At 47.7% G+C, this 15,861-nt stretch overlaps 1 protein-coding gene across 3 annotated transcripts; it reads right to left on the reverse strand.

Moving 5' to 3' along the window:
• Positions 1-6,090: 6,090 nt before the first annotated feature.
• Positions 6,091-15,216, reverse strand: Spata31f3 (SPATA31 subfamily F member 3). Of its 3 annotated transcripts, none has more exons than XM_006238096.5 (5): positions 11,758-15,216; positions 11,271-11,316; positions 10,820-10,880; positions 9,473-9,960; positions 6,091-6,654 (listed from the first exon to the last, which is right to left on the reverse strand). In XM_006238096.5, exons 1-5 carry the CDS (start codon positions 11,902-11,904, stop codon positions 6,407-6,409), a joined length of 990 nt encoding a protein of 329 aa, XP_006238158.1. In that variant the 5' UTR covers positions 11,905-15,216; the 3' UTR covers positions 6,091-6,406. The 3 variants fall into 3 exon arrangements, with proteins under 3 accessions (XP_006238158.1, NP_001019514.2, XP_038966490.1); NM_001024343.2 differs by having other exon boundaries at positions 6,091-6,657; positions 11,758-11,936; XM_039110562.2 differs by lacking the exon at positions 11,271-11,316 and having other exon boundaries at positions 6,091-6,657; positions 11,758-11,893.
• Positions 15,217-15,861: the final 645 nt, after the last annotated feature.

Genomic DNA, 15,861 nt, shown 5'->3' on the forward strand with positions numbered 1-15,861 from the left:
TGTGACCAGCCAGACTCCCGATGCCAGGCCTACCTTACGCTCCTGCCGCCATGCCTGCCCCTATCCCTCTCCTGTGGGGTTGGTTTGTGTCCCTTCTGGAAATGTAAGCCCAAATAAACCATTTCTTCCCCTTGGGGTGTTTTATCTCAGCCACAGCAAAGTAACTCATGTAATCATGTCACCAAATTGCATTCTATAAATTAATGCTAATTCCCATAGAGCTGAGCTGCTCTCGATCTTGGTCAAATTAGCTGCTTTTTGCAGAGGACACCTGTCAAAGTGGAGACGCACAACTTGGTCACAGTGCGGAAAATGACTGGACACTCACCACTAAACGGGACATCTCTATTCACACCCCAGCACCAGTGCTCGGGAACCTGGAGGATGGGCGGAGTGCTGTGAAGTCCTATCTTCTGGACATGAGCTCACAGCAGCTGTGGCAACCTGTACAAGAGCAAGCCAGCCTGGCATAGATGGGACAGATGATCTCCAGGTCCCACCCCTCGCAGAGGAGGCCACTAATTGCTGTTGGGGACGGGTAGCTCATTGTTTTTGGAGGCTGTGGTCATTGTTAGGTTTCCATCCTCCTGGATGTCCCACCCCCATGCACATATAGGCAGTGCTAACTGGTCTTAGTGGGGGGAAGAAAGACATGAACTTAAGAAAGGTCGTACTAGCAGAATGGAGGAGGAGTTAGAGGGGAAACTGAAGGTGAGCATTGTCATATTTCATGTGTGAAATTCTCAAGAATGAAGAAAAACTATACCAAAAAAACTTAGTGACTAAAGAAAGAGAATTGTAGTCTGTATAACACAAACGGGAATGTCCGATTAGTGGGAGGGGCCCGAGGTAGGAGGTATTAGTAATGCATGAGCCGCAGCTGCCATTCAGCCCAATCAGGACGACAGCATCAGAGTCGGTTGGACATGGTGCTTGCACACCTGGGATCCCAACATGGCCATCATGAATTAGAAACTAGCCTACATAGTAAGACCTTTTCTTAGAACAAAAACAAACAAACAAACAAAATGTCCAAGTGACACGAAGACATCATGGCTTAGCCTGCATGCCGCCTTGGTGGAGTCCTGGACAAACACTAGATGAACCTCAATGAGACCTGTGCAGCCCTTGGTCTGGTACTAAATACACGTGAGGACTTCTCCAGAGAAATACATATGTGAAGACATTGCTGTTTGTGTCTTCAGCAGTGTATGATGCTTTATACTGGGGTCCCTCTGTCCCCGACATTCAGCAGTGAACCTCTCTAGAGGGTCAGCAAAACAGGACTCCTCCCTGTCCTCTACAAAGGAAAACCTTGCTGGTGGCCCACTCACCAGCTTCTCCAAGGTCTTCTAGGAGGCTCCCTTCGCCATTTCAGTCACTTGGAAATTCTCACTCTTGGAAGCAGCTCCCTTCTTCCCCTCTGCCAGTGTAAGGTGACTGTCACCAGATTTCCCAGGTGGATCTCCACCCCCTTCCCCTCCCCCTTTCCCTCCCCCTTCCCCTCCCCCTTTCCCTCCCCCTTCCCCTCCCCCTTTCCCTCCCCCTTCCCCTCCCCCTTTCCCTCCCCCTTCACCATATTCCATGCCATTTACTTCCTACTTTGCTAAAAACACTCTCCTTGTAAAAATGTTTAAAATAGTCAGTAACCTATTTTTTTTTAAGTTTTATTTATTTTTTTATGTGAGTACACTGTTGCTCTCTCCATGCACACCAGAAGAGGGCATCAGATTCCATTACAGATGGTTGTGAACCACCATGTGGTTGCTGGGAATTGAACTCAGGACCTCCGGAAGAGCAGCCAGAGCTCTTAACCTCTGAGCCACCTCTCCAGCCCAATAGTCAGTGATCTTGACAAACAAAATAAAGTGTAATGTACAAGGGGGACTTTAGGAATTCATCAATATTGGTCCCTCAACTGTAGGAAAGAAAGGTGTGACACAAGGTAGAATAAGGAGAACTTCTAGGGGCAGGAAAGGGTTATGGGAACTTTTCAATGTTCCAATCAGTTTTTCTGAAAATCTTAAGCTGCTCTTTTGAAAACTTAAAACATAATACAATTTTTTTTACAAATTATGATCATTCATAATATTTTTCCAGGGACTCAGCTTGTTCAGGCAAAGGCAAGGTAAGATGGTGTGGTAGTTTGAATATGCTTGGCGTAAGGAATAGCCTTGCTGGAGTGGGTGTGGCCCTGTTGTAGTGGGTGTGGCCCTGTTGGAATGGGTGTGTCACTGTGTAAGTGGGCTTTAAGTCCCTCACCCTATCTTCCTGGAAGCCAGTCTTCTCCCAGCAGCCTTCAGATGAAGATGTAGAACTCTCAGCTCCTCCTGCACCATGGCTGCCTGGATGCTGCCATGCTCCCGCCTTGATGATAATTGACTGAACCTCTGAACCTGTAAGCCAGCCTCAATTAAATGTTGTCCTTATAAGACTTGACTTGGTCACGGTGTCTGCTCACAGCAGTGAAACCCTCACTAAGACAGATGGCAATAGAGAGGTAGGTTAAAGGGTGAGGCCTTGATAGGTAAGATCCTGAGGCTGTGAGACCTTAGCAGCCAGCTGTTTTACACAAAGCACGGGGAGAATTCGAGACGGTGAGTAGAATGGGGGCCCCAGAGCCAGGGATGCCCCATAAGCTGCGACTTTTGAACAAGAGCAGGGGATATCTACTCCTGCTCAGGTGTCCCAGGCGCTGGCCGGCAAAAGGCTGTCATGACAAGACCGCACAAAGCCAGGAAATGAACAGCCACACATTCACTCCAGTGACCTGCGTATCTTCTGACCTCAATTCTAGGATGGGGCAGGGCAGGTGTGAAGGCTAAGAATTTGTTGGGGATGGGAGAAGCCTGGAGAGATGGCTAGGTAGTTAAGAGCACTGACTGTTCTTCCAGAGGTCCTGAGTTCAATTCCCAGCAACTGCATGGTTTCCAACTATCTGTAATGCGGTCTGACGTCTTCCATGTGTCTGAAGATGGCAAGAGTGTACTCATAAATTTTAAAAAAATATATATTTTAAAAAAAGAAAGCATTTGTGGGGAAGACACTGGTTATCCTTCAGGTTACCCACTGCCTCTGGCCTTTACAGTCTTTCTACTTCATCTTCCACACAGACCCCTGAGCCTTGAGCGAAGGGTATTTTAATAAAGACATCCCACTTAAGGCTGAGCGCTCCAGAGTCTCTCTCTCCACATTGCCCAGCGGTGGACTCCTCGTTAATTACCGTCTACTGCCAGAACCTTCTCTGATGGGGTCTGAGTAGCACCGTTAATTTATGGATAACAATATGTGGGCAGGGTGGAACTGGAAGAAGTTGGGGGAGGGGATACCATGATCAAAATATATTCTATGAAAAAATATAAAACGAAAAAGAACTCACGCGGATCAATTGGTCCGCTTTGCCAGGAAATAGAAGCTGGATAAGAGCCTTATATCCCATCTCAACCCGGGCTGTGTGCACATGAACTCTGTCATTTTCTGCCTGAGCCCATCAGTTCCCTCATTCAGGTCTCCCTGTGATCTCCTAGCTCTGGGCTCTCTGCCTAGCTCCCACTGGGCAGAGAGGATGCCTGTGAGACCACCTCCTTGATCTTTGGGGTACTTCAGGAAAACACCTGGGACAGTGTTAGTTCAGCTCGCCTGGGCCTTGTGTTTCTCTGCTTTGAGGATCAACTAAGGGCTGGTCTTCCTTCCTTTAGGCACAGAATTGCCTAAAGGGGAGGGGAGGTGAGGGATGACACACACATCCATACTTTTCTCCCACCCGGGGTTTCTGTATCCTGCTAGCAGAACAAACACATTGTGCTTAACCACAGGGTCCTATGAGAGGAAGCAACTCCCATCACCACTTCCTCTTGACTCGATGGGATGGTGACAGATCCAGGGTTTCCTTATGAACCAGAGGTCCCCACACCCCCCAACCCCTCTGTCCCCCCTATCCTTGCCTCGTACCACATCACAAGGAAACCCAGTGCTTCCTGCCCTTGCTTCAGCTCTCCTCCGAGGTAGGCTAGCAGGATGCAGCAGACACGCTGCCTTCTGAGGAATCCTGGGTGGCCAACAGGAATCCATCCCATGTGATCAAGAGTGACCCCTCTCCTTCCTCCTTCCCAATTTCCCATCCCTGGTTCACTTCCACATCCTCGCCGATCAACGGCTGAGTGGACAGATATCCTGTTTCTCTGTCTCCACTCCCAGCTCTTCTCCAACTCCACAGATTCAGAGCTCCCTCTGAAACCTCTCTTGCCGCCCCCGGTTTCAGGAGTCCCTACCTGCATCACACCTGTAGTCTGCAGCTCCACCTGTTTGACCCAGTCAGGGTCTCATTACCTCCAACGCTTTAAAGATAGAAACTCGCAACCTCCAGAAACCATCACATCTGACTTTTCAGCCTCCGTTCCCCGACCGCCCTCTTCCTCTTAAAGCCAAAGCCCTTTCCTTAAAGCACTTGGTCTTTGCCCACACTCTCTTGTATGTATGAAGGAAGCTTCCCTTTCCTGACCCCCTCCCAAGTGCACTTTCCAGCCAATCGAAGTGTTAGCCGTTCAGGGTGGGTGCTCGTTCTCTCTCCTCCTACGAGCTCTCACTTCTCAGTTTGTCTTTCTTGATCAGGTTTGCCATCAGCTGCCAGTGAACTGTTTTCTGTCTTTAAAACCAATCAAAAGACACCTACCACCCTTGGAGGGCAGTGAATCCCTACCCTGGTACGCAATCAACAGCTTTCTTCAAACAAAACAAAAGGCCTAACTGTACTTTTATGAAACAAAAGGTTAACAAACAGGTCAATGACATTAGTTTTTCAAGACAGTTTCTCTGTGTAGCCCTGTCTGTCCTGGAACTCACTCTTACAGACCAGGCTGGCCTCGAACTCAGACATCTCCCTGCCTCTGCCTCCTGAGTGCTGTGATTAAAGATGCGTACCACCTCTGCCTAGCTTTGCAAGTCTTACCTGTTCCTTGACTATTCTTTTCAAGATCATGAAGGCTCTTTCTCATGCTCAATCTGATGGTCAGCACCAAGTCATCTCATCTGACAGATTGGCTGCTCTTCAGCCGGTTGATAATTTTTCCTCTTGACCTGTTTTCCTCCCCAGCCTTCCGGGTGCTACACTCTCCTGCCTTCCATCTACCACACGGTTAATCCACCCAGTGCTTCCTGCCCTTGCTTCAGCGTCCTCGTGCTCTGTGCTCACTGGATTCTTCAATGATTTTTGTCTTCTCTCTTCACTTCCTTTCTTTTCTTCCCTTCCTCCCTTCCTTCTTTTCTTCCCTTCTAACTCCCAAAATATGTTGTTATGGAGTTTCTGATGATGTACATGAGGTGTTAGTTTGGGCGGAGCCAGCAGAATATGTTGTAAAGCCCACACAGCTCTGCTTTTGAGACGCTCCACCTTGTGTGAGGCTTGACCAGGGACCACAAAGTCCACTTGAGCAAACATCCTATGGCAACCTCCCCTTAGCAACAGCCAATCAGGCTACAACAGCAGTGTCAAGGTACATGTAGATTACCCGCAGAAAATAGATAACCTAGCCATCCTGTTTGCCAGGTGGGTTAGCCCCTGTGTTCGGTTCCTGCAGATTACGCCAGAAATGCAGTTTTTAACTTGAAGATCTATATGGAAATCCCCCCTCAAGCTTGCTATAACCACAATAAATACTCCATACCCCTAGACTCTCACTTCTGACCTGCTGTGACAGTGAGAGTCCCTGCTCACAGAACTCGTAATAAAGACCTTTGTATGTTTGCATTGGAATTGGTTCCTCGGTGGACTTTGGGTTCCCTGAGACTTAGGCTTAACCGGGTAAACTGTGAGAGGGAGAGATAACATGGAGGCAGAGTGACCATTTTTAAAGGAAAAGGTAGGTAGCTCATTTCTTCATGGGAAGTCAAGTTTCGTCTCTACCTTCAGTGTCCTTTAAACAAGGGGCCTTCCTTCTCCACACAGTCCTTTTACCCATGGGCTATGTATCTATGATCTATATGCTGACCCATCAAAGTGAAAGGCAGAGTTAAGCACCCATACCACACAGAGAACTTTCCTACTTCATCACATATGGCAATGAGAACAGAAAGAAGGTCCGGGTAGCTCTCTGCTTTATAAGTATAGAGTATATTTGGAGAATATCATGGCACACTGGCTTGGGAGTAGACAGGATGACGGGTGACAGCCTTTGTTCGGGAGGATGCAGAACTTTGGGAGCCTAAGAATTCTTTTTGCTTGAAATGCTTATCCTCCTTGTGTAAACCAGAACCTTCTGAGAGGAAAGCTGACATCGATTTCCCAGCTGGTTGACACACATTGTAGACAGTTTCAAAGCAGTTGTGGGAGTAGCCATGGGGCCCAGGGTTGCTTGGGCGGAGGGGGCGTTGGCTGGAGCTCTGCAGGCACTGTAGGAGTCGAGGAAAGTCAAATGTTCCTCTTCGCACGGAGAGGCTTGGCTTTGAGATCACATTCGGGCTTCTTCTTCTTCTCGGCTCCCTCTGCTTGGTCTCTGACAGGACTGTGAGTCTTCTCAGGCTCTACAGTCATGGGTTTGGCCCCTGTGTCATACTTAGAGAAGACAAGGGATTCCTCCTGCCTGTCGCATTTCACTTCAGGGTTAACCCAGTGAGAAAAGAATGTCATCTTGTTTTCCGTTTCAACTTCTGTGGGCGCTGCTGCAAAGGTGGAACTCTAGTGAGTACAGCCTCCCCATCAGACCCTTCAACGCTTAGCCCTACCTAGTTTTACCCTCTACAGCGTGGCCTGGAAGAATTGCAGATAATTTTATTTGATCACTCGGCCCCAAGGAATCCTTAAGGACGCTCTGGGAACCAGTGAAGAGACTGGTGAGTGCTGTCAGGAAACTGAAAGCCCTATGCAGGATAGAGATGGCGGCTCTGCTGAGGGAGATCTCATCCCTACTCCCCAAAGGCAACTCATCTGCATAAAATAAAATTCTACCTGAGGAAGAGCCTGAAGAGCTGATGGGAGGGGCAAGCGGCTGGGGTTCTGCTTAGAAACCTCCTTGCTGGCACACAGACCTCAGCATCTGCGCTCTTGGCTGGTTTGAATTCCACTAGGTCCTCTGTCGTCCCTGCTTAGGTAAGGACTGGGTTTCACCCCAGTCTAAGGAGTCTGGGGGTTCTAGTATTGGATTATTCCCCTTCACCCCCAGGTACGAACTAAGAACCTGGGCCTCTCAATTGTGTCTGGACTGGACTGGGAGAGGTCAGAAGCTCCATGGGAGAGTCTTAGGACACTGTGCTCAGTCTAGGACTCCCTTGGCTCTACTCTACTGTCTTTAGTTCAGCCGAAAACTCCTCTTCCAAGATCAGTCTAGATCTAAGGGACATGGGGATCCTGGTGGGATAAGAGACCCAGGCCAACACTTTCCTTTGTTTGTTCAGATTCCCAAACACCTGCTGTGTGGAGACAGTCTTTGGCCAAAACGTTCTCCCTGTCTCAGTGAGATTTCTTCAAATGTATTTCTAGGAATTCTTTTGCAGGTTGAAATTTTGTTTGGAAAGGTAAGTGATTTGAGTGATTTCGGAATGCCAGGAACACATCCTCAGGAGGTACTTCAGCCTGGAGTAGTCCCTCCATAAGCTGTACTAGCACTTGGAACACATGGCCAGGCCTTAATATGCCACTATTAAGACTGAATCAAAGGGCTGGAGAGATGGTTCAGCGGTTTAGAGCACTGACTGCTCTTCCAGAAGATCTGAGTTCAATTCCCAGCAACCACATGTTGGCTCACAATCATCTGCAATGTGATCTGATGCCCTCTTCTGATGTGTGTCTGAAGACAGCTACAGTGGAGATATATAAGTCTCTGGACTCAGTCCCCATCTCTGTGTTGTGTATTGGCTAGGATTGCCTATGTAATAGTTCAGAGAGATCCACAAAACAGCAGGCAGCCATGGTAGAAAAGAGATCTTGTTCCCAGTGTCTCAGTGGCTCCCTGAAACAAGGCCTAGGCAGCTTAGGGTCATTGCTACCAACAACTGGCCACTCCGTTGCTGCTGGTCAAGGCCTGTCAGCATCGAGCGAGGCTGATCTAAGCAGAAGGCTGGTTACTGTCTATGTGTCTCAGACTTGTTTTCCAGGAAAGACAAGTTGCTGTCAAGAGTTCCTGGAACACTGTAGACAGTGATTTTATCTCAGAAATCTCAGATGGTGGCAGGGATGGTGCCCCAGCAGATCTCCCTACGTGTAATCTGTCAGCCCCTCAATGTCGTGGTCTAATCAATCAACTGTGGGCTCGCCGCAGTAGATCAGTATAGGTCATCAACCTTTCAAGGTCTACCAGGGCTCAGGCTGAGAAAAACTCTCTAAAGATCAGGGTTGTGCTGCTCCAGGACAGGGTCCTCTGCTCAGCAGGGGACAGGAGCAGCTGGATCTTTAGGGAACAGTTCCAGCAATACTAAATCAACCTGTCATTTCAACTGCCCTTGGAAGTAGAACCCAGCACACTGCAGGGCAAGGCTGCTACCCTCGTGAGGACTGGAATGGCTTCTACTCAGGAAGATCCCTGGATCTGGTGAGGCAGGAACACAGCTCAGTGATACTTTGTGGTTCTCTGCACCTACAGAGCTCTCCAGATGAGCGGCAAACCCCACCGAGGCCACCGTTCACAGGCACCAAGACCTCACACTTGGCCTTAATTGGGACATTAATCTGGGTTTGTCCATGGAAACACCCAAGTTCAAGAATATGGGGAAGAGGGGTTGGGGATTTAGCTCAGTGGTAGAGTGCTTGCCTAGCAAACGCAAGGCCCTGGGTTCGGTCCCCAGCTCCGAAAAAAAGAAAAAAAAAGAATATGGGGTAGAAGCTAGTACTAAGTGGAGTGTGGGAAATTTTGGGCAATGCAGAGATTAAGGAGTTAGTGACTAAGAAAGTCCCATATTCTCCCCCTGCCCCCTTGTGGAAAGATCTCTAAAGGCAGACTCAAAATCCACTGTGCAGAAGATAAACTACAGAAAGAGAACTAGAGATGGCTCTCTCTTTCTCTCTCTCTCTCTCTCTCTCTCTCTCTCTCTCTCTCTCTTTCACACACACACACACACACACACACACACACACACACACACACACACACTCCTTTAAGGCCACTAAAATGAAAGCTAAAAGTTGGAGAGAGTAGAATGGGTCTGTGGTCTACTTTGGAGTGGCCTTCTGTGAATGCTAGAGTCATGGGGATGACAGCCCATCCTTTCCAGAGTTGTTGGTTGTTTCTGGGCTTTGAAAATCTTGTAAATGGTGAAGTGCTGCACTACAAGATGTCCCCAGAGCCACTCCTTCAGAGATCAAGGAGAAGTACATTGTGAGCACACATACATTTATAACCTCCTGTACTCAAGGGCACCTTGGGGCCTTTTGGACATAGGGACAACAGATACTGAGAATATGAGGGCATGGGGTGTTGGCTTAGGTTCAGGAAGCTCTGGGTGCTGGGAATAGGAAGGAGTCTAGCACTCAAAGGCTGCTGACCTTGGTTCTTCAAGGCAAGTTTCTTGGTTTTCTTCCTCTTCTTTTGTTGGTTTGCAGGAACCCCAGGTTCGTCTGTACTTGAAGATGACAGACCTTTTGCATCCTGGGTCATTTTTGACCCTTGAGGGTCCAGCTGTTGCTGAGGAGCAGAATGGTAACACTGGAGGACAGCGTCACCAATGGACGGAGTGGCTGACCGAGTAGATTGCTGGTCTGTTTCTTGTGACTGTGGGAACCTGGATGATAATGAAACGTCTCTGGTGTCTTGGTAAGTGAGCTCTGAACTCCGGTCAGCCAACGATTTTGATGGAGACAATGCCTCCAGGCAAGAAAAGCTACGGGAGGGCCTCAGTAGACTAGAAGAGGTCTTTTTGTTCTCAACCCCCAGCAACTGCTGGATTTCCAGAGTCATGGCATTGCAGATCGAGCAAGAGGGATCTGGGCACAGGAGCCGCCGCACACTTCCTTCTTGAGGGAGCCAGCCCTGGCTAGGAAGGGAAACGACAACTGTTAATGACAGCATGAAGACTGCTTTTCTTCTCTCGCCCTACAAGTCCTGGGCCTATACCTTCTGAAGTCTGCTGCTCTGATTTTCTTGAGTTGAGTGGGTTGAGTGGGTTGGACTAAGAGTCTGGGGAGAGGTCTCAAACAAGCTATCGGAGGAGGGTATAGCCCTCGTAGAGAACTGGGAACTTCGGTCAGTTTTCTGACAACCTTATTGAGAAGCAGATAGGCGTCAGGTAATTACCTGATGGGGAACCACCAAGGACACCACCGCTGAAGGCCTGAATCAGTTTTATTTGGGGGTTAGGAAACCTGGTGCCTGGTAAACGGTATATCCAAACTGTGAAAAAGGAGGTCCTCGTTTTAAGAACTGTGGGTGTCCCCGCTGCTGTCCCCAACATCGCTCATGAATCAATTCTACTCTATAAAAATCCTAGGTGGGGGGAAATAAGATGGCTGACGGAGTATCCTGAGAACTGGCCTAGGGAAGAGAAACTTAAGGAGATGACACAGAGCAGCTGGATTCAGCCAGACCCAGAGTTCTACCCTTGAAAGGAGGAAGCTGGAAAGAGATACAATAATAATGGCTTTTTTATGCCAAACCTATTCTCTTCTCTGGACCAACACAAGCAATGCCATCAACAATTAACCCTGAATTGCAGACCTACGAGGACCCAGAGTAAAATGGACGTACGAACCCCCTCTGCTCTGGCAAGCTTGTCGGTTCAGACTGACAGACTCCATGGTCTCTCTAGTGGGCACCCCCACCCTCATCACTTGCCCAGGTCAGGCAATCACCACATCCAAACTAGGAGCTGGGAGACTACAGAGAGCAGGGGTCACCTTTTCATGGTATCGAGCAGCTTCTGCAGTTTCTCAGCTTCCTCCTTAGATGTTCTCTTAGCTAAAGAAGGAGGACACAGCGTTAGGCCAAAGGGAAGGGGCAACCTATAAGGGGCTGAAAGATGTTGAAGGACAGGTGACTTGGCAACCCCGAGAGCACACGCTCTGAGTACAACTTAACCAATTGCTTGCTGTCCTGTACCTATTTCCGTGTGATCTTCAACACCCTGCCAGTGCCCGATTTGTGGAAAAAATGGAGGTGACATGAGGTCAGATAGAAGACAGAATAGTCCCGGTCTCTTCCCCACCCATTAAGTCTACATTAGTTCTGTTTATTTTACCGTCTTCAAGGCTTGGAAATGCCTGGCTTCCGGGGCCAGTCATCACAGAGGGTGAAGATCTGTGGAGCCCTCACCCACAGGAGTAGGGAGCCAAAGGAATGGGGATTTACCTCTTGTCGCTCTATCGCTAGGAGTTTGTTTGATTCTTCGGAAACACTTGAAAGACAAAAAGCATTACAATATGAAGTAGAGACGTCAATTTTTTTCTCCTGTCGAGAGTGATAGAAAATTCCGAAGTCTCCCCCAGTCACGGTCTGCAGTCCAGCTCTATAATCTCTTCATCCCCCACCCCATGTCATCACCCGACCTCATGTTCCCCTCTTATTTCTGACTCGCTTTGAGGCTCTTCCACACTCTATACCCTCCACCCCGTTTCATGGACAGGTTCTGTGGTGGACTCGGGAGACAGGGAGAATCGATGACTAATACTAGCGACCAAAGGACTTCGGCTATCACCGGACATCGATGTCCACCAACCAAGATGAAGACATCCTTATTAAAAAAGAAAAATCAAGAGGTAAGGTAACCAAGAGATGTGTGTATGGGGGGGGGGGTCTCTAAACAACACGTTCAGGCCTGATCGTAGCATTTTCCTACCTTGGCACAGCTCTTGGTAGGTCCCATCCTTAACCCTCGGTGGCTCCTTTTGACTTGCCAAATTATCAGTGCAATAATGAAGATGGATCCATACGTATAAACCGAGTACCCCACATCCCACAGAATAAATGGTGGGATCAACATCATTCAACTTCCCTAGTCATCCCTCTCCTAGGCTTCCGGATGTTAGAATGCAATGCCTCTGAATTCTAGAGTTTGGCTCTCCTCCTCACAGAAGAGATACCCAGGTCACCAAACTACATCACAAAGAGTTCTTGGCCCACCAAGCAGGAGTAGAATTTCCCTATCTTGGATAAACTCTTGTGGCGATTCAGTGTTCAGAAGAGGGTGTCTGGTTGTCTACACGGGCGGCAGGGCCTGTGATAAGAGCTGCCGTGGTCACGGATGGCACAGTCCCTTCATGTTTTCCTACTCCCTGTACATAGAGCTTCCTACAGCAGCTCTGCTCTCTGTGGATTCCAGTCTGGCGACTGTCTGCAGACAGCCGTGTCTTTATGAACACTACGTGCTCCTTAAACAAGATGAAGGCTGGGAAGAATACGATCAACTAAGTTGTCTGTCCTGGGGAGAGAGCTAAAATCCATAGAACAGGGTTGGGCAAGCATTACATTGTTAAATCTTAAAAGCATAATTTTAATGTGTCAGGCAATGACGGATAGCCAGGCAATGATTGAAAGGTTGGGGGTTGTTTAAAATAGATATAGGTTAGAGGAAAAAAGAGAGAGAAAAAAGTTCTGGCTATTTATTTGTTTTATTTGTTTTCATTCATTCATTCATTCATTCATTTTTGAGACAGGATTTTTCTGTGTATCCCTGGCTGTCCTGGAACTCACTCTGTAGACCAGGCTGGCCTTGAACGCAGAGATCTGCCTGCCTCTGCTTTCGAGTGCTGGGATCAAAGGTGTGTGTCACTGCTCAGTTACTGTCCTTTTAAATATTTCTGAGAGTTGGAGGACGTACCTAGGCCATGTAGTCTATCTTGAGGTGGGTGGGAAGTTGTTAAACGCAGCACCTTCCTCAGGAGCATACAGATGAGACTAACCTGAAAGTCCCATCCAGGGCTCTATTCTTGACAATTGCCGCTGCAGATCTCGTGGTACCTGGCCTACTCCTCGAGACTATTGACAAGACTTTCCATCCGGGGCTACAAACCTGTGAGTCTTTGCTCGAAACTACCAGGATTGCAATATTTGACTGAAAACGTGTTTTATGAAAATCTTAATGCCCTTAGACATTCCAAGATTTCCTCCATTTAACCTCAATACCTACCCTGATTCACACATGGATGTCAACTTCATGGCCCTGGTAATGGACGGTATGTCTCCAGCAATTTCCGTGAGAAGTTCTTGTTCGGATTAAGAGTGGTCTTGGTTCAAAGTCTCTGAAAAGGCCATTTGGTCCTTCCTTCAGCATCCAGCCTTCCATGAAACAGACATGGAATTTACCGTGTGCTTACCCTGAGTTAGACAGTGTAGGGAGGTAGGACTGATTTGCCTGCTTGTCCACAGGACGCTTAAAAAGTCTAGTTGCAAAGGCAAGATTAACTCATCTGAAGCAAGAGCCACCTTTCCTGGGACTGGGAAAGTGTGGAACGGTGTTTTAACCTGGACACTTTCTGTTCTGGAAGTGTACAGTGGTGACGACCAAACTTTGGGTGTCCTTTACGCTTCTGAACTTTGCACTTAGAAACAATTAAGAGGTGGCCACGGAACTCGGCGGGAGAGCCTTTGCCAGCGGATGTAAGGAGTTGACTTGATCCACAGCACCAAAAAAAATGTAATAAGTACATGGATGCCAAGAAAAGTTATTAAAATGGTGAGTTTATTTTATACTAAGTATATTGTAGCAGAAAATTAAGTTGTGGTTATGAGGACTCTTTTTTCTTTATTTTTAACCACTTACTTACAAGGAAGAATATTCCGGAAATTATTTGATAGAGGAATCAATGAATGTTTTTCTTAAATAGCTCTCACCAATTTTTAGATTAAAGACGATTTAGGAAAAGTCACAGTTGAACATGAAAGGGACTCGAGCCATTTCCACATCTCTTGTGAATTTGTAAACATCAAAACGCAGGAATGAGAGTATTTGCTCACAGAAAAGAGAACTAAAGGATGGATTAGCAAGCGTCAAGAGAAAAGCAGTGTCAGGTTTGAATCTGGAATATTTTCACAGGTTCATGTTTTGGTTCTGGAGACCTCAGGAGGGCTCACCAGGGCAGGCCTGTGCAGGTTATAGATACGGGTCAGTCTCTTTCTATACTTCCTGGCCCACCACACGGGAGCAGCCACTGCCTCGTGTTCCCACTACCCCAGACCGACCCACTCTGCTGTGCTTCCCTACTATAGAAACTAAAACCGTAAGCAAGCCAAGATAAATCCCGCCCTCCTATTCGTCAGATGTTGGTCCCGGTGAGGCAAAAGCAACTCAGGTAATCGGCGACCATCAGTGCTTCAGAAGCAGGCCCAGGTCCTACACAGCAGCCCATGTCTCTTACTGTTGACGAACCTCAATCCGAAACTCAAAGTGTTCCAAAATCTGAATTTAAGAAAAAAAATCTAGCATGATACCACACGTGGGAAATTACATACCTAATCTCTCAAGACAGGTCATAGCCAGAGCACCGGCATATTAAACAATCAAGTCTACATCTATAAGGTGCTGACGAAACCTAAGTGAACTTCAGGGTAGACCTGTGCATATGCAAATTCACTTAGAAACCTTCCGTTAGTAGTCTGCATAACTTTTTACTTGAGTCAGGGTCTCAATATGTCACCCAAGCCAGCCTTGAACTCATGGGCTCCCACTTCCTGCTCAATGCTAGGACTGCCGACATGCTACGCCAGTGCATCCTATGGTATTTTATCACGTTCAGTTGACAGGCTCTGGCTTCAGAGGCTTTCTGCTGCCCTCTAGGCTTCTGTGGCTTTGTTTTACTGACTTCTACCCAGGCAAAAATTAATGAACTCTGCAAACCTTGCACCTGCTCCTGCTGGTGCACCATTTGCTACACAGAGACCCACAGCCGCTGTGACCTCTCCATGCTCTAGGAACCCTCGGCTGCACATTTCTCTGCACTGGCTTCTCAGGAGCTGCTCCTCTGTCTCAGGGCTGAGGAGTTGGAACCCTGTGCTAGGGCGAAATGTTTCCAGACCACCCTATAGTGTGGGCTTATTTGCTGGTTTGGCACTCATGGGCAGAAGATGCCGGTGTGGAGAGCACAGTGGGCTCAGAGTTCCTAACAAAGGCGTCGTTCATACAGGGGACGAGGCATAGTAAAGGACCCTTGCACATTTGTTGCTAGGAAACTTGCTTGAGGCAGACCCTGCTCCCATTGTCATGCTCCAGTGCCACAATTACTGTCATCAGATTTCTCCACAAAACTGCTCATGGCTATCAGCTCATAGGTGCTGGGGGTCACACAGCCTTCTTAAAAAAAAAAAAAAATCTGGACAGACACTCCATGGTTGCCAGTGTTGTCTCTCCACAAAAGCCTTTGGAAGGATTTTTGCTACATCTAACACTCATAGATCCTTAGTGTCACTTGAGGTGTTCTAAGGTTCTGGGGACAGAGATTCACGACCACTTTCACACATGAGCATTCTTGTTACTATATCGCGCACAGGCCAGCACCCACAACACTCTGGAATCATTAGGCTCCTTAAAATGAAAGTACCTCCACTGGACTCTAGAGGGCAGCAAAAGCCCACCTAATATTCAGTGCAGCCGCACTGAAGACCCTTTCCAAGGTCGTCATCTCCAATGGTTCCCAATCCTCACATCATATCTCAGGAAGGCTGTAAAAATGTTTTTATTCAGACCTTAGACCAGACTTAATAAGTCAGAATCTCTAAGGGCAGGATCCAGCAACTTATTATTCAAGCAAATATTAAAATTAAAATCTTATGCAATAGAGTACTGCATTATTTATACATCAACTGATCTCCGAAAGGAGGGAGTGAAATTATGTCCTTATCTTTGTTTGTTTTGAGACAACCCCTGGCTTCTCTGGGGCTCACATTACAGACCAACCTGGCCTCACACTCAGGTGTCTACCTGCTTCTGCCTCCCCGGTGCTGGGAT

This window comes from Rattus norvegicus, chromosome 5 (assembly GCF_036323735.1).
Source record: "Rattus norvegicus strain BN/NHsdMcwi chromosome 5, GRCr8, whole genome shotgun sequence".
Lineage (NCBI taxonomy): Eukaryota > Metazoa > Chordata > Mammalia > Rodentia > Muridae > Rattus > Rattus norvegicus.